At 38.8% G+C, this 25,949-nt stretch overlaps 1 protein-coding gene across 3 annotated transcripts in view; it reads left to right on the forward strand.

Moving 5' to 3' along the window:
- Positions 1 to 4,184: 4,184 nt before the first annotated feature.
- LOC144053554 (BTB/POZ domain-containing protein 10-like) overlaps positions 4,185 to 25,949 on the forward strand; it is a 22,582-nt gene continuing 817 nt past the window's right edge. The window contains exons 1-8 of one of the 3 annotated variants that reach the window (XM_077568117.1): positions 4,185 to 4,348; positions 11,940 to 12,184; positions 14,567 to 14,888; positions 15,080 to 15,182; positions 18,509 to 18,704; positions 22,198 to 22,395; positions 23,959 to 24,069; positions 24,842 to 25,949. The exon at positions 24,842 to 25,949 is cut by the window's right edge and continues 817 nt beyond it. In XM_077568117.1, coding sequence (XP_077424243.1) covers positions 12,004 to 12,184; positions 14,567 to 14,888; positions 15,080 to 15,182; positions 18,509 to 18,704; positions 22,198 to 22,395; positions 23,959 to 24,069; positions 24,842 to 25,257 — 1,527 coding nt within the window. In that variant the 5' untranslated portion in view covers positions 4,185 to 4,348; positions 11,940 to 12,003 and the 3' untranslated portion in view covers positions 25,258 to 25,949. Of the gene's footprint in view, positions 4,349 to 6,837; positions 7,149 to 11,939; positions 12,185 to 14,566; positions 14,889 to 15,079; positions 15,183 to 18,508; positions 18,705 to 22,197; positions 22,396 to 23,958; positions 24,070 to 24,841 lie in introns of those variants that run through there. The other 2 variants (XM_077568115.1, XM_077568116.1) reach the window with 2 other exon arrangements.

The following is a 25,949-nucleotide window of genomic DNA, read 5'->3' on the forward strand; positions in this document are numbered from 1 at the left end:
TGCCTAGTGAAACAACAGAGAGCTGCTTTCAGAAGGAAGGACAAGACAATGAAGTTCCAGGAAAAGTGGGCATGATTCCCCCCGCGGCCTGTGATGCGCGCTGTGACGCTTACTCACCGTCAAATGTGACCCTTCACCTTGTATCGTAAATCTAATCCTAAAAGTCAGCCACTGCACTCATTGTGAGATTTAACATATTGTGAGAGATGCGTTCAGTACTTTTTATTAATTGTTATTTTCTTGAAATTGGTACTGTGTAGACTTCCAATACGTTACTGACTAATGTATTGAGAATAATTTAATGCTGTGAAAGTTTAAGTTTAAGTTTTAAGGCAGGCTTGCCTAATCCTGGTCCTCAAGGGTCGGAGTCCTGCAGGTTTTAGATTCCTCTACCACACCTGATTTTAAAGCTCAGGCTTCTGTAGAGCTTGATGTTGAGCTGAGTATATGAATCTGCAGGACTCTGGCTCTCTGTACTAATATTACTCTGCTTATTATACTTGAATGTAAGGTTAATGGTGATGTCCCAAGATGTCAGCACTTATACTGTTTACAGCTTCACTATTTAAATAAATAATTGTGTTTTCCCAAAGCTCATTTGTGTCTGTTGCCTAACTGATCGACTTGCCTTTTGCGTGGCACTGTGGTATATCCCCCCGACTGTGATTACTCATGTTATATTCCCACGCACCTTGCTGCTTCTACATACCACTCATTGAGTCAGCATGAGGTAATGAGAGCGGCAAACTTCTGAATCCAATCTCAGGCCAGGGGTCAAAATGTTCAGCAAGTGTCATCTAAACATGTCGAGGCTATGGTCTGTAATAATATCACAGGAAAGCAAATGGAGGTCAACCTCTTTGAAGGCCCCACGATCACTATAAACCTTGTAAGGTTGCTATATAAACAACTTTAATCACTGACCACTCACTTTTCAGAGAAATCAATAAGTGCGAATAAAGCACTGCAAGAGAACTTTTAATTGGATATCAACATTAAAATGTTTGTTGTGTTTGTTTGTAATGGGCTCCAGCTATCCTCTCCTAGGTGAATTTCTTCAATTAAATGTATACCAGAATGATGATCAGTGTGAGATACAGTATTTCGTTTCCCAGTTCACCAATACTTTGAAAGCTCTTCTTATGATGCTAGATAAAATGTATTATGTCTTTAAACACACACACACACACACACACACACATATATATATATATATATATATATATATATATATATATATATATATATATATATAGGGGCCACGTGTTCTCAGAGACTTTGTGCCATCCCATGACATTCAGAGTTCCAACTAAATTAAGAAACTCATACCCTGGTGGTGGCTACCTAATATATATTACCAATGTTGTGGGGGGCTTCCCTTTTTTATCTACACATCTGTTATCCTTGCGGTACTTGCTGAAAACTGAGGGCAGTATGATTGACACATATTCAATTTTATAAAGAAAATAGAGCCATTGACCAACTTCCTCCAAAATGTCATATAAAATTGACTTTTTACTGTCATTTATTACTTCCTTCAAAATCTGAATGAAAGTTTTTGTATGACACACTGATGTATGCTACTATCTTTACATTCAACATTGAATTTCTATATCTAACACCTACAACAAACAGCAAACTACATTGGGGAAAAACGGCTGCGGAATTGTTTCTGCGTTGTACCCTAGCAACGTTGTTTGGTTTGCTAATTTACTGCCATGTATTCGTACAACACAGAGTATATCAAGTTACACCCCAAACCTCTTATTCCCTGGCCAAATTAGTTTAAATGAATCTTTATTTTGTATCTTTTACCTTGAAATGACAAGAAAATACTAGCAGTTGTGTGAAACAAGACAACGGAATCCTATGTTCACAGTATTTGACTATTTATCATTGACATCGCAACATAACTTCTGTCTTTTGTTATTCAACAAATAAAGAGAAGACAAATTCGATTTTAATTTGGAGAAGCAATGAAAATAATACAATGTAATAATAATTCATTGTAAGTTAATAATTGTAGGTACGGTCAGTGTAGCCACAAAATTATTACAATGCTGAAGTTGGGAATATCATGAAGGATTTGAAATAAATGTGAAAAGAACATGAATGTTAACTCTTTCAACAAGACCTGAATCAGTTACACGCTACACATACACACACACGCACACACTCATCACCGATAATAAAGAGAGTGACGAGCTACAGGATTCCCCGCTGACGCCACCAGCAAACCTCTACATACTCTTTCATTCAGGACGTACTTTCTGACGTCAGATGAGTGTAAAAGCTCCTTTTTGGGAAGCAAACTCTTTAAACAATACTAATTCTTGAGTAAGGACTCAATGTAACCATGGAGACTTGCTAATGGTCAAAGGCAGTAATAAATCCATCCAAATGTGGTAACTATTGTTGTGCGGAAGGTTAAGAGTCAGATAAAAAGGTCAGATGTGAACAAATTGAAATGGCAAGTGCACGTGGAAGAAAAAGAAAAGCTTTCAACATTATTGCAGTAGTTTGTTTAAGGTTTATTTCAGGTTTTGTTTAGTGGAAAAGTATATATTTAATACATTTATACGTTGCAACGTGAAAAAAAATCACAATTACAGCTATAATAAGAAAGACAACTTGAATGTTTTCCTGTGAAATGCATGCATTTCTATAAAGGTTTGGAATTTTGGTCCCAAAGAGTATGTGTCTTTGGTGTGTGGGTATTTTGGTTTGGTATGAGGATGGTGAAAGCCCACAGCCAAAAGGAGGTGTTGTCATTCCTCTCCTGCCACCACAAGCGGTGTGACATCATCAGCACTAATGACGGCAAGTCAATGGCTGGGCCAACCGGCTATAAAAGGAACTCCAGTCCAGTGCTAATATCATCACTGATACCCGCCATCAACCAAAGTAGAATTTAACTATGATTGTATTCACCTTACACATGTAAGACTCAGGATAGGCTACAGCAGGTATGTTGAACTCATTCTGTCTAGTAAATAGGGATTCACAGTGCAACATGTTTTTTGTGTGCCTACAAACCACACAGAAGAAACATATAAATAATGCAATAAAATAGAGTTAATGGGTTGATTTGTGATTTTTGACATATTTCCTTTTTCACAGGTGATCAAGTTAGTTCATCATGAGAAGTTTTCATTGCCAAATCCTCTTCATCTGTCTGTGCATTTTGCACCTCTTCATTATCACCGGAGGGCGCCCCCTCAGGTAAACCCCTATAAATGCAAACGGCATTCGCTTTAAAACTGTCCTTGTTTTTAAATATACGACTAATACTAAAAAGCACGTTGCCCAGGAAAAGGACGGTGAGTGAGGTCCAGCTCATGCACAACATCGGGGAGCACAAACAGGTGCAGGAGCGTCGTGACTGGCTACAGTTGAGGCTCCGGGGCATCCACACCGCTCTGGTCCACAGCCGATGGGAGGCGGGCCGGGCGAGGAGGAGGTTGTCTTCCGACGAGCTGTCCGAACTGACCGGCCTGACAACGGAGGAGCTCCAGGAAGCCTTAAAAATATTTGAGAATCAACTTAACTCTACAAATCCTGAGGGTTTTACTTGACGGGAGACAATCGGACCGTACTGCAAAAATTCGAGTTTTTTCTCTCGTTCCTACTTGGATACGTTTTTATTTCTATAAAAGGTTATTTTTCTGAATTTATATTTTCATATGTTATATTGTAGTCGTATTTATTAAATTGCTATTTAAAAAGTGACTAATATGTACAATAATGAGCAAAGACTTGAATGGGCACTTTATTCCTTTTTTTATTTGGTTTTTATCTATTTATTTGTAAAATGAAAGAGTTGGACCAACAATGTGGTTGTTATCAGTAAAATAAATTATATTCAGGCATTTTTCATTGCACCTACTGGAATTACTTCACTTTGAGATTGATGTAAACATAATTCTAAAGGTACGTTTTGGCATTAATAATTCTGTTGTGTCTATTTAAATAAGAAATGTATGAGTTTGGTTATATGTTTTATCGTATCATATGCCTGGTGGATTTTTGCTATATTCTATACGTATGGAAGATATATTTTAAAACGGCGTTATTATTTTATGTTCTGTAAACTGTTCGTTATGAGCGCGACAATAAAAAGGAGGAAGAAAAAAATGTAGAACAGAATGAAAAGTCATGATTCGTCCGTGATGTCTCGCGATAAGTCAACGACAGCAACCACAACAAAGAAGTCACAGGCAAAATGTAGTTCATGGCAGCACATGCTTAAAGTGACGAATGAAAGAAGAGTCACTTTTATTCATTGAGCCCAGGTTATTAATGGTTTCTTGCCCGGACTAACACTTCAGTACTGGAATTTACACGACAGGTAAAGACAATGCGAACTTTTTACACAAACTAACGTTAATTTTTTTTAACATGTCCGTCCAGTTAAGGCTTACTTGCTAACCCAAAAATTTGACATCCTTTGAAAAATTATAAATTGGTAAAGCAGAAATACGTAGAAAATGTATTTTTTTCCTTCAGAGTTTCGACAAGCTGTTCCTTTCTTACGTCACCTTGTGGACATTATTTAAACTGCAAACTAAATAAATCCGCGGCTGACCTACTAATGGTACCTCACCTTCACGAACCACGATCCTGAAAATTTCATTAATATAATAATGGTTTATTTTCATGGATCAAAGTAATAGTAATACTTTTATGAGTTTGAACATACTTATTTTTACTTATAATTTTGGACCACTTTTTTTTTGTCAGTAGCAAATTGTTGCGTCACCTCCGGGTGGCAGCTGGTGTTGCCGGAAGTGGTTTCGCGGCAGCATGACACATTTGAAAATACTAAATATATTTTTAAAACACATTGTCGTTCATAGTCATTGAATCAATCAATTACAATTTCTCTGTACACAAAATATATCAGCAATAATCTCAAGGATTACATAGCCTGCCATTTTTGTTTATATTATTTGCAAGTGAAGTTTATTCTAATTGCTTCAAGTGCTACGAGACTTTATATACAGTCAATCTACCATTAAAATTTAACCATATGAGGACTATATGAACGGGTCGAAAAATCCTGCTTTTCTTTCTTTCTTTATTATTATTTTTTAAACAATATATAATGGGGTGGGCAATTCCGGTCCTTGAGGCTGGAGTCCTGCAGATTTTAGAGATTTCGCTGCTCCAACACATCTGATTCCAATGAACAGGATCGTTATCAGGTTTATGCAGGGATTGACAAAAAACAAAACAAAAACATCTTGTCTACGAATCTATATGCTGTGATTTTTCTTTTTTAAGACAAAAAAAGGTTGTGCTTTACCATGACTAGTTTCGGCGACGACTGCCGCCTTCCTCAGAAGCTCAAGAGTAAACTGACAGTTGTGACGTGTCTTATCAGCTGATGTTACTGGGCGTAGCTGGTGTGGCTGTGCTGTCATGTGACGCTCCACGCCGATCACGCCCTCCGTCGCTCGATGAAGTTGAAAAGTTCCTTCGTCCCTATCTAGTGTGTCCATTCCCCGTTTCCTGATCTCTATGGCTTCTTTTATCCATATTTTGTATTTTTGTTCTTTTGTTCCAATGATGCTCGCGGCCTATTCCATGATGTGGTTTTCTCGTTTGCAGTGATCTGATATGGCGGATTTTAGGTTTTCTTGTGTTGCCCTTTCTTTTTCTGCTTTGGTGTAATGTGTTGCTGTTTGTTTGTTACATTCCCTTTGGTGTTCTTTTTTTCTTATGTTGCAAGATCTTCTTGTTTCCCCAACATAGGCAACATAGGTTTTATTGCAGGTTGTGCAGGGTATTTCATATATTACATTTATTGTCTGGATGTATACTGTCCTTTGGATGCACACATACACAAATACAAAAGATGGATAAAAGAAGCAATAGAGATCAGGAAACGGGGACCGGACACACTAGATAGGGACGAAGGAACTTTTCAACTTTCCCACACATAGGATCCCCTTCTCTGGAGATCATTGAGCGACAGTGGGCGTAGTCGGCGTGGAGCGTCACATGACAGCTCCGCCACGCCGGCTACACCCAGGAACATCAGCTGATAAGACACGTCATAACTGTCAGTTTGACAGCTTCTGAGGGAGGCGGCAGTTGTCGCCGAAACTAGTCAAGGTAAAGCACAACCTTTTTTTGTCTTAAAAAAGAATAACCACAGGACCTTATGCAGAGCTTGCTGATGAGTGGTGATCATATCATATATCAGGGGTGTTGGAGAAGGGAAACATCCAAAACCTGCAGGACTCCGGCTGTCGAGGACCGAGTTTTCCCACCCCAGATCTATACTATTGGTCAGTCCCTCTGTGAGTCAGTGGTTTGTTTATTTATTTATTTATTTATTTACACATTATTGACCAATGTAGTGTTGAAAATGCTCCGTTGATAACGAATGCGTCAACAAACATGCATTTTTTCCCCAAGGCTATTTTTTAACTATTCATTTAAAAAAAAATCTTAACTTTTATAAAAGTGGCTGCAAGTTGCACCTTTGCAACCTGCAACTCAATAGGAAAATGCTGGTGACAACAGAATTATTATGATTATTTTTTAAATAGAGCCTTGCTTTTTTTTTTAACCAAGTGCTACGGATTGAGTGCAAGACAAATTCTTTTTTTTGGAGCATTTACTGGAGAACAGGCTATTTGATGAGATCCAGTATGCTCTATTTGAGCTTTAAAAAGAAAATGATTACACAGGCTGAAATTGACCAAAGTGCTGAAATGTCACCTCATTCCAATCCTGCCCGGAACCCTTCATGTTTGTTCAACATTTACAAAATTGAGGCTGCGCGAGGCTGGGAGAAAGGAGCATTTACGAGCGGCACCTGAAGGCAGCATCGCTCTGATTCAGTCAAGCACGCGGCCATTCACAGTTTAAGCTCTCTTCTGAATCACTCGCCGGCGCACTCTATCCATTTTCTTGATGCGGACACGTTCGTAGGTGTGGAACGAGGTGGTGGGTTTAGCGTGAGGGCTTCAAGTCGAGTTTGTGAAACGATGCCGATGAAGTTGGAAAGTAATGAGCGAGGATGCTGAAAGTGACGGCAAGCCCGCTTTGTTCGGAGGAGCGCAAGGCTTTTGTGCCGCTGTCATCCCGTGTCTCGTCCCTTGCTGCTTTGTCTACTCTTGGCCCGCTGGTCGGGACCGGTAGGTCTCCTTGCTTTTAGCTTTAACACAGACTTGCGTACTTTGTTTAGTCTATTTTCTTTTCTTTTTTTTGTATTATATCATGATGTTCAAGCGGGTCAGCTGCCACTGTCTGCCTTATCTAACTCTCTTACTGATCAATTATATATCGTTATCAATAGGAATGTCAATTTTCAACATTGAATGTACTCAAGAATCGTCTTTTTCAATTTTCCACATGGTAAGCGATGTCTCTTGAAGTGCTTGCCCTCCTTACAGCATTTATTGCTGGTGCTATTGCTTTTGCCTATCGGTCTGTGTCAGCAGCCACGAAATAATTGATGAGTCCCTCACCCCCTGGGTCTTTCACCTTTTGCTTTTAATAGATAGCCATGGCAGCCAGTATGATTGTCATGGTTAAGTCATTTGTGTTATTGTGAACCTACTGATCTTTTACATCCATACAGTACACCCACGTGGCTCCAGGCCATTGACCTAGTCAGCAAGATTAGCTTTAATTGTGTTAAAATAGAAAGGTGCCTACTGCTTTCTAACAGGATGCTTTTTGAGAGCAACTGGACTACTAGTGAAACCTTTACTGATACACGTGCATTTTTTTGTGAGTAGATGATAGAAGAAGCTTTCCCTGAATTGCATCCTCAGCTCCTTTGTTCCCTTCACCAACAATACTGGTCTGGCCGCTTGGCTGTCTGCCAGTTTGGCTGCTTTTGTTTTTATTAATCAATTTTGGTCAGCAATTATGATCTCCTGCGAGATTAGACTTCAATACGCGGAGGAGCAAGAGTGCATTTTCTGTGTTTCTGTGTCTGGTCTGTAAGATGTTACCTGCTGAGCCGTAATCTGCTGTTGTGACCCTTTTCTTCAAGGACATTGCAGCTGTGCTTCAAATAATTCTTTTTTTAAATACATAAACAGATGCTAATCGTGGTTTGTAATTTGTTGTTTCCCCTCTCCCTATTCGATTATGTCGATCTGTTTTCACAAATGTAATAGGTGCACATGCCACGTATATTACATACCCCAAGCATTTATAATTGGGAGCCAATCAAAGTCTATTTGCGACCTTCTCTGGATTTCATGTACTAGATAACGCAAGATGTGAACTCAAGATGATTTGCGACTCGAGCATGTCACACAAATGTCATCGTTAACTCACCATGCTGTATAATGGGCTGCACTGTCTGGGTCTCCTTTTGAGACATGATGCGCTAATGAGTCACCTGCTCCCTGACTCATAGAATTTGACACTGTACCTATTTCTTACCTACCAAATAGTGGAAATACATATGAAAAAACTAGCAGAGAAAAATATTAAATATTCAAATTGAGACCATATTTTTGATCAGGTAGGGAATTTGACTAGATTTTTTGCATCTATTCTGGGGGAGATTTCCAATGTACTTATATGATCTTTTGAAAGTATTATTCTGCCGTAGTTGTGCCATGGCGGAGGTCGAAGTGGATGTAGCTCAATTTTCCAAATCTGATGTCATGTTGAACTTCTTTAGACTGCACTGACTGAATCAACAGTGCATGTGCTGTTTGCAGCAATTGCTGTCTTACATTATGCCTTAATGCCACACAAACGACAGCAGTGTCACTATTAGTTATTGATTAAATAAATATTATGCCCATAATTGTGAAGATTTTGTTGAAATATTTACATGTAGAGTAATCCTTCCATAATCACGTTTGCATTTTAAGTCTTCAGTTGAAGTAGTAGATTCCATGGCTCTATGGGCAATAATAACTTTTAATTTGTAAAATAACAGTCGCTAAGTCACTAAGTCGCTCCGGGTCACGTCCACTTTCATTCTACAATAATTTCCTTCCGCCGTCTGTCATAGGGAAGTCACGTGATTACGTGACGTCGGTGCAAATGGTCAATACTGGTGCGCTAACACCTGCAGCTTACAGTCGGGTGCAGTTTATAAGTGTAACAAACTCGAGTATTCCCCAAATTTAGCTAGCGCGGCTTATAATCAGGTGCGCCTTATAGTCCAGCAATTACTGTACACGGAATATCAAAATAGTGTTAAATTAATTAAAACTTTTTCCACTTGTCTCTCTAGCTCTAATTTATAAATCAGAATTATGTTCTAACCAATAAACCAAAACGGCTGCCTCAATGAGCAAAAGTGATTTACCAATATAAACCGTAGTCATCCTTAAAATTGACCTAAAATTAGATCGCTAATGCATTCTTAACTCTTTGACTGCCAGACGTTTTCAGAAAAGGGATGCCGCCAGTGCCAGCCCATTTAAGCAGTTTGACTGATCTTTCAAGGTCCACAGAAAATGTTGTGTTTGGACTATGGGAACACACATACTACCAAATGAAAGATTGAACTCTCATCTTTCATCAGAAAAAGTTTGTTTCTACCTTATTCCGTTTTTCAGTAATCAACAATAGAAAATGGTTAGTTTCACCGAAATGCTCTGTTTTGAAACAAAAAACGGAGAAAACAAGCTTTTTGTGAAACGATGTTATTTCATGCACTATAGGGAATTGTACACTTCTTTTTGTCCATGAATGATGCCACAAACACCTAAATAGTGCTTTACTTCTGTAAAACACTATCACCAACAATGAAAAAGTGTTTTTAGATTGCAAAATACGTTTATTTACATTCAACAGTGTAACAATTTGACAAAACAATTTCGCAAACTATTTACAAATGTGTGCAACTGTGGTACTATTTACAATTATGTGGATGTTTCAAATACAGTTTTTCTTTTTGTAACACTGCCCTGCGTGCAAGGAGACGGAGCAGGATTTGCACAACAGATTCGTTTCACTGCGGTTGCCCCTTTCGCGTGCAGACGTTACACTTTCTTGACGGCCTTTTTTCCGGGTAATAGCAAGTAGCAGACTGTACCCACTCCTCCGATGAATATGCATTGGACTCTGGGCACTCTTCGTAGTCCGATTGAACGTCCGCCTGAGCGTGCTCGGTTGTGCTCCGCGTTTTCCGGTGTTAGCATCGCTAGCCGGTGAGGCTTTATGACGTGGTCATAGCCGCCGCGTCAACGCTTCCAACTTCGGCGTCAACGCTTCCAACTTCGGCGTCAACGCTTCCAACTTCGGCGTCAACGCTTCCAACTTCAGCGTCAACCTCATCGTCGTCATCACTGTGCTCTTTAGCATTGGTCGATGAGCTGCTTGTAACCGGTCGCCATTGTTCGCTTCCTCAGCCATCTAGCTCCGCCTCACGTCTTCTACTGCCGCGTCAACGCTTCCAACCTCGGAGTCACCATCATCATCATCGATGATGATCATAGTCGTCAGCAATATGCTCTTTAGCACTGTTCGATGCTTTTCGTCTTTGAAAAAAATGCTCAAGCGTGAGCTGTTTGCAACCGGTCGCCATTTTCGCTTCCCATCCCCAGTCATTGTCCCCTCTAGTTCCGCCTCACGTCTTCTACTGACGCCTACCCAATCTTGTCAAAAGAGAGTAATCGCTGCCATCTAGGGGCCAAAAATAGTCATTAGGCTAACTAGATCTGCTTGAAACTTTCACCACAGCTGGCCAAGGCTTTCCTCCACCCGTTTCCAAAAAAATAAATAAAAAAATTGGAGAACGTCTTTTAACGTCCTTGGCGGCCCTCCGTAGGTTTTTACTAAACGTCATTTAACGTTTTTGGCAGTAAAAGAGTTAATTGTCATTGAAGTGGCTTAAAAAGGTCCATAATACAATAAGTTGGCAGATATCCTGTCCTTTTACATTCTGTCCTGTACTATGTGGACGTGGAAAAGATATTGGACTGTTAAGCGTTACATGTTACTATGTGCCAGATGCCTCCTGTACAATCGGAGCAGGTCATCTTAGTCAACAATAAGTTAAAAGTGATCAATAAATCAGTCTTTATTCATAGAGCGGCATTAGCAATGAAATAAAGACGGTATATTTTGCTGTAGATCTGAATAAGGGTCAGTGTGAGATTTGGTTACATGGTTTGTACCACACTGAAAATGGTCTACAGTATGTGAAGGAATAAATTGTCCCAGGAGACGAAATTATAGACGAGCACATCTCCAAGCATCTTGATGTTCCTGTGACTACTGTTGCATATATTATTCAGGAATTTGAGATGCACGGGATTGTAGCAACCCTCCCTGTACGGGGCTGCAGCAGGAAAATAGATGATAAATGGAAGAGGTGGATAATATAAATTTTAATAAAAGAGCCTCGAACAAGAAATTAAAGGTGAACTCCAAGGTCAATGTACATTAGTGTTATCACACCAGCCATTGGACTTCATGGGAGACGTCCAAGGAGGCCTTAGATGTTGAAAATAAATTAAAGGCTTCTGTGAGAATGTCCTTTGTGCAGACGAGACAACATTTTGAGAAGGAAGGCACATCAGCTCTATGTTCAGAGAAGCAAAAATGAAGCATGCCAGGAAAAGTCCCTACTGTGAAACATGGAGGATGTTCTGGGACTGCTTTGCTATTTCTGGCACAGCGTGTCTTGAATCTGTGCAGGATATAACATTCATCAAATTATTCTAGAGAGAAATGTGCTGCCCACTGTCAGAAATTTGATCTCAGTCTCAGGACATGGCTCTTGCAACAGGATAATGACCTATAACATAACAAAAACACCCAAGAACGGCTAAGGGGAAAGCATTTGGCAATTCTGAAGTGGCTGTTGGGGCATCAATTTTTCATTGTTTTTAATTCAGTCCTGCTTTGAACTCATGGAAAAACATCAGCCAAACGTTTAGTGTGTGATTGCGCGATCATGTTTAATTGAACTGTGTTTGTCTCTGAATGTGTTGCTCTCCTAGTAACAGGCAGTGTGGTGTGTCAGTGTTGGACTGCAAACAGCAGCAGCAGAGGTGGGCCGGGACCATGAGTGTGTACGGGGCTGGTGCCACCAATGATGCCAGCGGCGGTTTGAGAGGAGGAGGTGAATATTACTGGGAGCAGCGGCGGCGCTCCAGTGACCGTTCACGAGATTCGTCCCACGAGAGAGGAGAGAGTCAGTTAACCCCCTGCATTCGGAACGTTACATCCCCCACTCGGCAGCATGGTGAGGAGAACTACGCTAATTGACTCATTCACTGCCAGCCCGGTATAAATAAATCTTTGACGTCAAAAGACGTCAATGGCGGGGATGAGTTAAAAGCCGCATTTCCACCAAGTAGTCCAGTTAATTCACTGCGATACACTTTGGAACAGTACAACCTGAATGTACTGCTTGTGCATTAGAGCTGAATGATTTAAAAACAGAGAATAGCTATTTATTTCTTCCCTCAGTAATACAATGCCTCCCTTGTATTTTTTAAATAAACGCAAGCCATGAATTAATCTCTATTGCAACAATGTCATATTTATTATACATGAATGTTTTGGTATTATAAATTGGGCTTGCACTAAAATAAAGGCAAATTAATCAGTGTGGAAAAATTGTTAGATTTTAGAGTTTTTAATAGTGATAGACCAATATGTTTTTTTTAAAGGCAGATACCAAATTATTACTAGTCAAGGAGACCGATAACCAATATTTCAAGCCGATATTCATTTGCAGTAAATGAGAAAACGTTAGTGTGGAAAAAATGCATATATTTTAATTTGAAATGTATAAAGAATTGACAGCTTTGTTTAAAAATTCTAACAAAAATTGCAGGGAGCTTCCAGGGTCATCAGCATGCGTTAAGCTAAATTAAAAACTAAGCAAGTGAATAGTTCCCTTAAGTTTTCTACTGGAAATACAGTTTTCCAAAATTTGAACATAACTACTTCATTTTATTTCATTATTATTTATTTTTTTAAGTTCCCACTGTTAGCATAATTTTTTTTTTATGAAGTGTACATTTATATAAATTCAGTTTGATGACGTATGTGCCAATTCTCGCGTCTGCGCGCTAACCGTCAGTCTGTCAACAACAATGGCGGATAGCCGTGTCGCAGTCGTTTTGCGCAGCCTCCTTAGCCTGCTTATGCTTTTGCAGCTAAATAGTTTGCTTTTTTATTCCCACGTTCAACAAGCGGTGTTGTACTTTAATCACCCGCCATTATCACTTCTCCTGCGTTCGTCTTTTTCATGTTGTTATCGATACATGCAACGCCATGTTTGTTCTGTAGATTGCAATAAAGTTAGGGATTCTTCGCTGATTCTTCTTCTACGCTTTCCGTTAAATCCCTGTGGCTACGCTACAGCGCCACTCCAGACTTGGCATACACATTACAGCCGTTAAACGTCCTCAGCGTCTTCTTTTGGACACACGCAAGTCTTGCAATGCTTCAATGCTTTGTTTGAAGAACGAAGCCGGCTTTGCCTCCGTCTAGACGGGGCCTTAGTTCACAGCTTTCTTTCAGTCCTTGCCGGTTCATTGTCCATATTATGTCTTGTTTCCCTGTGTTTGTTTGCGCCCTTTTTCATGGCGTCTTGTTTACCTTTTCATTTTAGTTGCATTAAATAGCTTTTGAACACCTCTGCTTCCTCGCTTTGCTTCCTCGCATTTACGTCCGCAATCACCGCCAGAACCTGACAAATAGAGCATCTTCACAAAATCCTACCAAAGAAGTGTTGCGTTAACATAAATCAGTTAGAAGTCAGATTACAACAACACTGCAAACAAAAATGTGGCTTTATCAGGTCAACTTTTAATGTTTTAATGTCGTGAAGCAATGATTTGTAAATATGTGGCCTGCACTTCTTAAGCACTGAATTTATCTGGACACCATAAATAAACATTGCCCAAAGTGTCAAGGTGTGATATTTAAAAGCAGTGATAATGCATGATGTCTTTGAATAATGGAAACAGTGACTGCAGAGGGAAAGTACTTCAGAGGTGGTCATGCCATATAAATGGACCTCTTACTTGCAAAGTAGCTGTAACAGAACATCAGGCATTAAGCTGCCTTTGCTAAGTTTTTACACAAAACTCAGTTAAGGCGGGATATACTATGTGCACTTTTACGCAGCAACACAATAGTAAGATGTCTGATATATATTGTTACGTGTCACTGCCCTTTATACAGAACAGTGACCTAGAAAAGCATGCAGCACAAAAACACTGAAGATGAAAATCAGCTCATTTTCCAGTACTTGTCAGCTAACCATATTATATTGATGAGCAGGACAGAAGTCTGTCTTCTGCTTTTCCATTTACGTTTTTACAGTCTGCACTCTGCATCACATTTTTTTTTAGTCTAGTGAAAGTCTTATGTATTATTTTATATATTATTATATTTTGTATTTATACTATTATAATAAAAATATTTTATTTATATTACATTATATTATACATGATTTGTGCCACATTGTTTAGTCAAAATCCAAATACATTTCTATTTATTTTTATTATTTTCCCCCCCTTTTTTTTAACAATTTTTTTTTCCGGCCCCACTGTAATTTTTGGAAATGTATTGATGGACAAAACAAGTAAGTTGGTTACTCCCCCCACAGACCGAGAACGTGGCGATGGCGGCTCATCCTCCAGATCGTCCAGTCCACGCCCACCCCGAGTTGCGCTTCCCTGTTCAAACGTTGGAGGAGCTCTGTTTGCTGGACATTCGCCTCGGTCCTTTGGTACTGCTGTTGGCGACCACCACCCCAAGACCCTTGGCCAAGGATCATGTGATATGATCTATGTGTATGACCTCAGCAGTAAAGAGGTTCATCGTGGCGGTCTGCGAGTCGGAGAACGAGTGACTCTTATTGTGGACAATACAAGATTTGTGGTGGATCCGGCCATATTCACAGCTCAACCCAACACCATGCTCGGCAGGTAAAAATAAAGACGGTAGCTACCTGTCTCTCATGACAGAAACTCTCATGAAACAATTATGTCATATTCAATTTATCTGAAGCAGATTTATTGGTTATTTAACAGGCCATTGTGGGTTTTTCTTTCAGAAATAGGTGGCTATCAACACTTTTGTTCACGTGTGCTCGTTTTTCTTCCTCGTCTGTTTCCAGGATGTTTGGTTCAGGGCGGGACAACAATTTCACTAGACCCAATGAAAAAGGAGAATTTGAAGTAGCTGATGGTATCAGCTCCACTGTGTTTCGAGCAATTTTGGTAAGAACTGCCTGACAGTTTCACACTTTGTCTTATTGATGCGTGCGTTTCCTTGCTGTCCTTTCCTCACTTGATGCATCACTTTTCCTGTTGTCATTACCCCGTTCAAACTAGTGTCTTGACTCCCTCCCCACTCCTGCTTTAATTCAGTGATACGCTCTTACATTACACCTACATGAGCTTTTATGACATCCCAAATGCAAATATTGTACGTAATCACTAGGGTTTCCCATTTTTGTTTCCAGCACAAGTCTAGTGCAAACCGCAGTCCACCTATGCACATGAGTGGAGTTTTCTTGTTAGAGCCAGACTACTGTGAAAAGTATAGTCGATCACCCAAACACTCAATTCCAGTGCTAAACAATTACGTGTTAAACTTAGTAGGGATGTTGGATACCAATTTTGTGGGGACCGATACCCATACTCAAATCTTCAGTCCTCACCGATACCAATACCAAGTCCCGATACTATTAGTACAAAAACAATGACAGATAATTTTTTTAAATAACTCATAAAAGTTATTTTGCATAGAGTACACAATACAATAAATTTAAAAAAAATCTATAAATAAGATGAAAATAATAATCCAGTGGCCGGAAAAAAAGTCCCAATCAAAATATGTGGTTGTACAACTTATTTTTAAGGAATACAGTGAAGTGCAAAGAATTCAATTCAATAGAACAGGGCTTCAAGTAATTTAGTAATATCTACCATGTTAAGAATTCCTCAAGCTGTTTAGTGTGTGATGTTTAATTGTATCCGGTTTTGAAATCCATGCTTTAATTTGGAAGGCAGCTCTGTATAAGTATTAGTATACATAAACCCAAAGGGAAATGAAAAAGCCACATTACAATTATAATGTAGTATGTATAAGAGCTATAATTAGCGTCTAGAAGGGCTTTAACGTCAAGTTATATTTTTAGCACAACGACAACGAGGCAATTAAGCGAGGGTAAACGTAAACGAGGCAATTAAACACAGCAAAGTCACGTGAGCTACAAACATATATGAACCACAGATAGAAGTGATATTACTCACAACAGGGGGAGCCCATACCAGTATCGATATCCGTCGTGAGTACCGATACCAATACCTGGTATTGGTACTTGCCTATCCCAAGCAATTAGCATGGCTTCTCCATCTTTCCTCATGATGATAATGAGGAAAGATGGAGAAGCCATGATAATAATTACATCATCTCTTTGTGAGAATGATACTTGTCAGAAGTGTAGCTTATTCGCCCAGATGGAGGCGATAATTACTGGCTCTGGAACGCGTTTAGATGCTCTAGCTAGCCAGTTGAAGCTCATTGCTAACTAGCAGGTGCGGGGTAAGTAGCATTGAGATTGCTTTGACCTCCAACGTGTACAAGTAATGTGAGTCCATTGTGCCATGTTAACAAACGTACATCCAGCCCAGCAGAGCTTTTGGGGGCCGTCTTGGCAGTTGAATAATAGGAAACAGTGATTCTCAATTTTGCTAGCCAATGAGTTTTGATGAGACTGCATATTTGGAATCGCAAACTACAATTTGAAACCTTGTTTCACAACAAGCAGCAGTTTGGCAGATAATACTTTAAAAAAAAAAGTCATCAAGCTGTTTAAGTCCATAAGTTAAGTTCAAGTCCATAAGTATTGGGACATAGAGACAATTCTCATATTTTAGTCTATAAACACAAGCGCAATGGGTCTGGGGTATTTACATTTACATCTAAATCAGGTGAACAATGTACCACTGTTACTGCTTGTTGTTGCTTGGGGCATTTTCCTTTCAGCTTTTTTAGATGTGTATTATTAAAGTCAGATGATTGACATAGCCTTCCACTTCTTTGCCACCTTCAAAAATTCTTTGGTTTTGCAGTATGCTTCTGGTCATTGTCCGTCACTCTAGACCGTGTGAAGCGCTATCCAGAGTTCTGAAGCATTTGGATGAATATGAGTAGATAACATTGCCAAAATACTTGTAATCCTGCCTTCTCCTGCATTCATGATTTTGAGCCAGTTCCATTGGCAGCCATACACGCCCATGCCATGACACCACTAGCACCATGCTTCAGGATGTGGATCATGAGCAGTTCTGTGCCTTCTTCATACCCTTCTCTTCCGTATGGCCATAGAGTAGTGATAGTAAAATGAAGCTTCATGAACCACTGTTTTACTCCTATAAATGGTGCTTTTGGCTTGGAATGGAAATTGATGAAATTTCCATTGCATCTGTAGACCAAGAGTTCCTGAGTTCACTGTTGCGTTCTGTCTTTTTAAGCATGTTCTAAAAAATGGTTTTAGCCAAACCTAATTTTGCTCTGATTGGTTTGTTTTGATTTGTCAGGTCCCTTAAAATATGGGCAGCACATTGGGGCGGCGTGGCTCAGTGGTAGAGTGGTTGTCTCCCAACCCAGGTTGTAGGTTCAATCCCATGCCACTGTGACCATGTCAAAGTCTCAGTGAGCAAGATACCAAACCCCTAATTGCTCCTGATGCTGTGTCATCAGTAGGTGAATGAGTAGTCAAATGTAAAGCGCTTTGAGGGCGCTATATTAATGGAAGTACCATTTACCATATAAAAGCTTTTAATTCCTACACTGTTCACCTGATTTGGATGTAAATACCCTTCAATTAAAGCTAAAGGTCTGCTTGTTTTTATTTCAAATCCATTGTGCTGCTGTTTACTCATGTCCCAATATTTATTGACTGTATAAAACAAAGAGAATTACTTGCTGTATATTTAAAGCAGTTACATTGCTATTGTGAAGGGTTAGGATTAGTAATTTTTTTTTGGGGGGGGGGGCATTTTTAGAAAAAGGTTTACCATCATGAGTCAGCATTTTTATGGCTATTGGTGCTAGAGATCGGCGGAATAGTTGGCCAATAAAAATAATGGTTCCCAACCGCTTGTAGAAACAGGACTGAACAGCAACTGATTTCAGCAAGCGCCCAGTCGACAATTGGGTGAGGTAGGAAATATCATCGCGATGGAGGGCGTTTCCTCCGACATGTTGGACAGGCTGCAGGCAGACATGACGAGGTGGGAAAGTGGTGCAGGCAGTGTGACGACAGCAGCTTTCTCCTTCTCACCCATTATACTCGCCTCCCACCCGCAGGCTCCCTCTTTACTGCCTATGATGCTGCCAGATTTTTACGTAGGTCAGCACTCCACTCCCCCGCATCTATTTCCCACACACATTCTCTTGCTCCCTCCCAAACGCCTCAGCAAGCAGCTTCAATAATGGCGTCTTGTTTCCCATCCTCCATGTGTGTGCGTTTTTGTGTGAACGCCCGCCTCCCTGCTCACTTCTTCACTTGTGTGCATGGCGCTGAAAATGGCAGGATTACTACAAATCGGGGATAATCCGCTGCCCTGACGGCATTTCCATTCCTGAGCTGAGGGAGGCATGTGACTACCTGTGTATCTCCTTCAACGACAGCACCATCAAGTGCAGAGACCTCAGTGAGTATTTGCGGTGTGCGGAGCCGCATGCACGCTCATGTACCACTTGCGTTTGTGGATGTGTTGCCGCCTTTGGTAAGTGTCATCGAATTGACCTATCTTGATTCGGCACATTTGAGCGGCTGACTTTTCGTTCAAGGCATGTGGTTTACATGAGGGTTATAAACAAACTCTTAGTCATTTGAGTCCGCTGTCCTTTTTATACTGGCAAGTTTTTATATGCAATATACTGAATGTGTTGCAGTTGTCCGTGCACTCATGTTTGCCTCGGACTTTAATATTGTGCCTGCTTGAATGTGTGGGAGGGGCAGTCTTTACTCATGGCTTCTCCTGTGTGTCTATGTGTGTGTGTTAATGGTCTAACTAGGTCATGATTAGCTGAGAGATGTACGGTGTTTTATTAAGGCTAACACAAACACACACAAGCAGGTCTGATTCTCATAGAACCGTAGTATGACATTGAGATTCATTTCATAAACATCGATCAGCTTAGATAAAGCATCTGATGGAAATGTTAAGACATTTAACACATAATAATAATCAGATTTAAATAATAAATAGTGTCAACATTTTCCAGAGACAGTTTTCATGCCGAAATGTTCCAAATCAAAGTTCATGGAAATGGTAAATATTTGGCAGTATTCATACTGGCGAGAATTCAAACGGGCAACAGTTACAACATGTTCTCAACAAGAAGTGATTACTCAACATGATCCAGTTGTATTGTCCTCCACTGTGTGAAACATCATGAAGCTTTTCCCCCCCTTGCGATCAATAATTAACAGCTGAAAAGGAAAAGCCTGTCCACTTGTGTGACTATTCAAATGGGTTCAGATGCTACGATCTGATGGCAAGACAAGGATGAATTTAAATGCCAATAGGTAACACGTTTCAATGTTTATATCAAGAATAGATTCTATGCTATTGGTAACTGTCTTGCCCATATGTACGCAAAACGAAGCTTCACGAACCACTTGCGATATGTTTTTACTTTTCCAGATCATGCTCTTGGTTTAAAGATAAAAGGCTGTGTTAATTTCGGCAACGAAAACTAAACAAAAATAATTTCGTCAACACACATTTTTCACCGGACTAAAACTAGACTAGATTAAAACCCTCATCCACTGCCATTGACAGCTATAGACGTAAAAAAAATCATTTTAACTATTTTTATTAGTTTAACATTTTTTTTCCCATTTTTGTTAACAAGAGTATGAAAACCTAGATTTTTTTTGTATATTTAGAACAGATATAAAATTTGTGATAAATCGTGAGTTAACTAGTGAAGTCATGCAATTAATTACGATTACAAATTTTAATCGCCTGATGCCCCTAATTTTTGATAATCTTTTCTTCTTTTTTTAAAAAAAATATTATTTTAAAATTTTCAATAATGATTTTTTAAAAGAAAAATATATAAAAAATTAGGGGCGTCGGGCAATTACAATTTTTAAACGTAATTAATCCATGACTTCACTAGTTAACTCACGATTAATCACAAATTTTATATCTGTTCTAATACAACAACAAAAAATTCTAGGTTTGCATACTTTTGTTAACAAAAGTGGGGAAAAAATGTTAAACTAATAGAAATAGTCAAAATGAATTTTTGACGTCTATAGCCATCAATGGCAGTTAATGAGTTAATAAACAATAACTGGGACTAAATCAGTATGCATTTTTCTCATCGACGAATGAAGACGAGGCGAAAATGTAATTCACTCACTGGACTAAAATCTAAGGACATTTTAGTTCATGAAAATTATATGATTTTGTAAAATCTTGTCTCTGCTAATCTGTCACTGACTGTCATGTGACACACAGTTACACCCCCCGTTTCAAATCTGCAGCTAGCAAGTGCAACATGCACAAACACATGTGACAGACAGGAGGGTGGATATATGGTGAAAGGTACAAAAGAAAAGGAAATTATAGTTATAACATAACATTAATCCAACGGCTATAACATTCCAACAATAATGTTAATCCGACCGCTAACTAATGCTGGTTAATTTACTAGTTTGTGGAATGAAGCCATAGTAGCCAATTGTTGATATACTGTAATTGTGTGTAAAGATGTTTTTCATCAAAAAGAGGAGAGAACATTTTGTGTGAAATAGTTTTAGATCCGAAATGTTCAAAATAATCTGCTGATTAAAAAAAAATAAAAAATACAAGGGTAAAATGATTGTCCTCACTAAAACTAGACTAAAAAGTTGACAGTTTTTTGTTGACTAAAACGTAATAAAATTATGTTTTTTTGGACTAAAATAAAAACAAAAATGCTAGATTTGTAGTTGGCTAGATTTATAGTGGACTAAATAAAAATGGGACTAAGACTAAAACTGAGACAAAATTTTAAAATGGCAGATAAAATTAACTCTAATGGCAAGTGATTAAATTTCCACTTCATCTTTAAACCGCGAGAAACATCTAGAGCAGTGGTGTCCAAACTATGGCCCAGGGGAAATTTGCGGCCCACTGTCCATTTTCTAGTGGCCCTCGGTATATACAAAAAACGACTTTAACACAGCCTGCTTTTTTAGATATGCAAATAAATTATGTAAAACTAAAATAGAAATATTTCTTTATGTAATTGAATTAAGTCAGATATTTCGGTTTCGTAAGCAAAAATGTTTTCTTCCATGTTCTGCTGTCTGTGTAAAGTTCTGATTTGTGAAGATACCACATTAATGATGAACTAAAATCCTCAAGTAAACACTGCTTTAAAAATAGACGTTTTATTATCGATTACTCTTCCTTTAATTCTGAATGTGATGATTGGCTCAGGACTGGGGCGGATCTATTCTAGTGGGATACAGGGGTGTGGGCCACCCACCTCAAAATCAAGAAAAATCCCAAACTGTTTGTCTTGTTTAAAAAATAACTAAAAACCTAAATAATAATAATAAAGTGGCCCTGGCATCCTTCGATTATTCAGTATGCAGCCCTCAAAGGGAAACGTTTGGACATTACTGATCTAGAGGAGTGTTTCATGAAGCTTCATTTTCCCATCACTACACCAGACGAGCATTCAAAATGCTGAACATAAAATCTATGATCGTTAACAAAACACAAATCAACTCTCACAAGTTAAAAGCAGTTTAGACTCTCCCTACTGAAATAGATCCTCACTCCTTCACTGCCATTGACGAGCATACTTGTCAATTATGCTTTTTAATGGGATGGTTGGCGGAGGGTCTGAATCTAACTTTTTTTCCTCCAGAGTCTATTTCTTGTGGTAGATTCGGTGTTTATGTAGTCATTGAACACAAATTGTCTGTCCTCGTAATCCCGGTTTACCCAAATCGTTTTGGAAAACTCTCCGGTGCTCTCCTCAATCACGTAGACAAACTCGCTGCTCCATGTTACAAACCGCTAATCCAGTTACTTAATTTTTGGCTGTAGACTGACAACCTTTAGCTTTGACATCAAAATGTGAATATCAGCTGTAATGAATAAATAACAAATTGCTAAATCGAGGGAAATATCTAGGCTCAGCCTTTTGTAGCGTCTTAGTTCCACTTTTGGAACACGTCATTGACGGCCTTCCCTTTGGCCCCCGTAGGTGCCCTGATGCACGAGCTGTCAAACGACGGGGCGAGGCGTCAGTTTGAGTGCTACCTGGAGGAGATGGTGCTGCCGCTGATGGTGGCCAGCGCGCAGAGCGGAGAGAGAGAGTGCCACGTCGTGGTGCTGACCGACGACGATGTGGTGGACTGGGACGAGGAGTACCCGCCGCAGATGGGAGAGGAGTACTCGCAGAGTAAGACTCTCCTTGTTTGACTTCAATAAGGATGCGTTTATAAAGTCACAACCAAAACTACCATTTGATTACCTTTAATTACTTCAAAGTTTGTAAAGACTTTTTCATGCTGTTGAACTTGAAGGCGTGTCCACATTTTTGACGGGTACTCAGTTACCTGCGTGTGCATGTTGGTTTTCACAGAAATAAGGGCTGGGAATGTCATATAATATTGCGAAATAAAAATAACGTGATACATCTGTTATACGTTAATCAATATAATGGAAAAAAGTCAGTTATAATTCATCACAATGTCTATGTAAATAAAGGAAAAACTCTTTTTATTTTATTTTATCAAACTATGAGCTACTGTTTAGCCAGCAACATTTAGGCAGCTCACGCGGCACTTCCTGTTATACTTAGTGGACTTATGCTAACTTTACAATTGCCCCACAACAACAGTATATAGAGGACACTTTCCCAGCATGCTTTGTTGTAGCGTTGGCAAAATGAAGCTTCATGAAGCACTTGTTATTTTTTTTTAAACTCCTCTAGATGGTGATCTTGGTTTAAAGATAAAGGCTAGTGCAGGGGTCAGCAAGCTTTTCTGTCCAAAGAGACGTTTTAGGTCAAATAAAACGAAAATCTGTCTGGAGCCACAAAACATTTGAACATTGTGATGAAGGAAACAGTGTGTTAGTGTTAGTCTAATGTACTGAGCCCCCAAGAGCTAATTAGAGCTGCACCAGAACAGAAAAATATGACAGTAGCATCCAATATGTAGAATGTATTTTCTTCTTTTTGGACTTTTTTTTTTGGGTCGTTTCACACTTTTATATATATATATATATATATATTACTTCTGCTTGACTGTCAAATGTCTTTCATTTTGTTAATTTTATTGACGTATGGTAATTTTCTGCCTCTTTTTTTTTTTTACTTTATATTGCCTTTTTGCTATAAATTTTCTGACATTTTTTGCATTTAAGTTGACATTTTATGGTAATTTTCAGGATTTCTTCTTTTGTTTTTGGACATTTTATGGTCACTTTTTTGAACATTTTTAGGTAATTTTTCAAAACTTTTACATCTACTTTTCATCTCTTTCTGACAACTTTGTTGGGACTGATGTTTTTTTAACATTTGATTTAGTTATTCTTTTTTTAAATTCTAGATCATTCATTTAAAGAACATGTAATTAAAAAAATATGTATAAAAAAAATAATTTCCGACTAAATTTTTTCTTAGAGATCCACAGGGAGCCACAGGAGATAGGAATTAAAAAGCCACATGTGGCAGACCCCTGGGCTAGTGCAATGGAAAGTGATGAAATGTCCACGTGCATCCTTAAACCAAGAGCGCAATCTAGAAGAGTAAAAAATATCACAAGTGCTTCATTTTCCTATCACTGGTGTAAGTGCATCAGCAGTGACATGATTGAATATACAGCAGTAATTTAAACAAAAAAAGGGGGAGGGGGGGAGTTTTAGCCTTAGTTCTCATAATATTAAAATAACCTGACTTGATGTCAAATGATGTCAAAAGCAACAACTTTTAAATTTCACTTTGTATATTTCTTAACAGTTATCTACAGCACCAAACTGTATCGCTTCTTCAAATACATTGAAAATCGAGACGTGGCCAAATCGGTGCTGAAGGAAAGAGGACTGAAGAAGATCCGCTTGGGAATCGAAGGTATAGTTCAACTGCCAAGGTAAACTTTTTACATGCAGTGTAAAGAAGGAGACTCCTAGACATGAATTTCTTCTCGTGTGTCACAGCTATCTTTAAAAAGTCATATGCAGGATTTATAGCGCGAGCATGGGAAAAATAAGAACCACAAGTACAATTCAGTAGTCAAGATTGTGTAGCCTTGCCTGTTGACATGACACAGAAAAAGAAAATAATAAAAACTCACTTTAAAAAACTTTTTTGCAAAACAAATTAAAACAAGCTCAATTAACTCATTCACTGCCATTGACGGCTATAGACGTCAAAAATTCATTTGAACTATTTCTTTTAGTTTCATTTTTTTCCACTTTTGTTAACAATTTAGAACAGATATAAAATGTGTGATTAATTAATTAGTTAATTAATTAGTTAACTAGTGAAGTCATGTGAATAATTACAATTAAAAATGTTAATCGCCTGATAACCCTAATTTAAAAAAAGAAGAAAAGATTATTAAAAATTAGGGGCATCAGGGGCAATTAAATTTTTTAATTGTAATTAATCGCATGACTTCAATAGTTAACTCACGATTAATCACACATTTTATATCTGTTCTAAATGTACAATAAAAAAAATCTCGGTTTTCATACTCTTGTTAACAAAAGTTGATTTTTTTTGTAAACTAATAGAAAGAGTTCAAATAATTTTTTTACATCTGTAGCCGTCATTGGCAGTGAATAAGTTAAAAACAAAAGTCTAAATTAACTAAATAGAAAAATCCCAAACCCTGCTGCAGGCTACCCAACCTACAAGGAGAAGGTCAAGCGGCGCCCCGGAGGTCGTCCAGAGGTCATCTACAACTACGTCCAGCGTCCGTTCATCCGCATGTCATGGGAAAAGGAAGAAGGAAAGAGCCGCCACGTGGACTTTCAGTGCGTCAAGTCCAAGTCCAGCACCAACCTGGTCGCCGCTGCCGCCGACATCCCTCAGGACCAGCTGGTGGTCCTGCACCCCCCGGGCCCGCAGGTGGACGAGCTGGATGTTCCCCCGCAGCCCGGCGCGCACGACCCTCACCAGCCGCCACCGGCCTTCCAGCGGGTTCAGGACAACCACAATTCGGCCGCTCACGGTCCGGCGCTCGTCAACACGCAGCACAATCAGGCGGCTTACCGCTACGAGCCAGACCCAGACCCGCCCTCGCCCTCTGCGTGACACCCGCCTGCACTACGCAACGAGTAGGTGTGACTTCTAGGCTGGATTTCCACTATCGGCGGTTACCAACATTGATTTGATATCCTTGATATCCAGCTTCTAGTACATGAACTATTATATAGAGGACCAAAAAAGCCAAAATTAAAAATAAATAAATATGAAAATAAAAATGGATGTAAAAAATATAATTCAAGCTTAGGACCGTCCCCTCATTTGAAATAAAAGACATGCTTACAACCGCCCCCTCATTTGAATAACATTTCATAACAGATTTCAGAGCAGAGCCTTTATTTGATTGATATTTAAATCTATTTATATATTTTGTATTTATTTCCACATTTATTTTTACATGTATTTTTACATTTTGAATCCCGTTTTTTATTTTTGTAATTGTTTGTACTATTTGTCTATTTCATTATTTATTTATGTATATATGTATATTTTGTTTTTTATTTCAATTTATATTTTGTATTTGATTTTTTAATTTTACTATCCATTTTTATTTTCACATTTATTTATTTATAATTTTGGAATTGTTGGTCCTCCAAGCTTTGGCCTCCTCTAGATGACTACCAAGTAATCATTCTACTTAGTAGTGACAACAAAGAGTGTACTAGTACCTGAACCTCAAGACGGTTATCAAATAAATTCTCAAAAGGGTACACAATCAACTACTTTTTGCAGTAGTGTAA

This window comes from Vanacampus margaritifer, chromosome 6 (assembly GCF_051991255.1).
Source record: "Vanacampus margaritifer isolate UIUO_Vmar chromosome 6, RoL_Vmar_1.0, whole genome shotgun sequence".
Lineage (NCBI taxonomy): Eukaryota > Metazoa > Chordata > Actinopteri > Syngnathiformes > Syngnathidae > Vanacampus > Vanacampus margaritifer.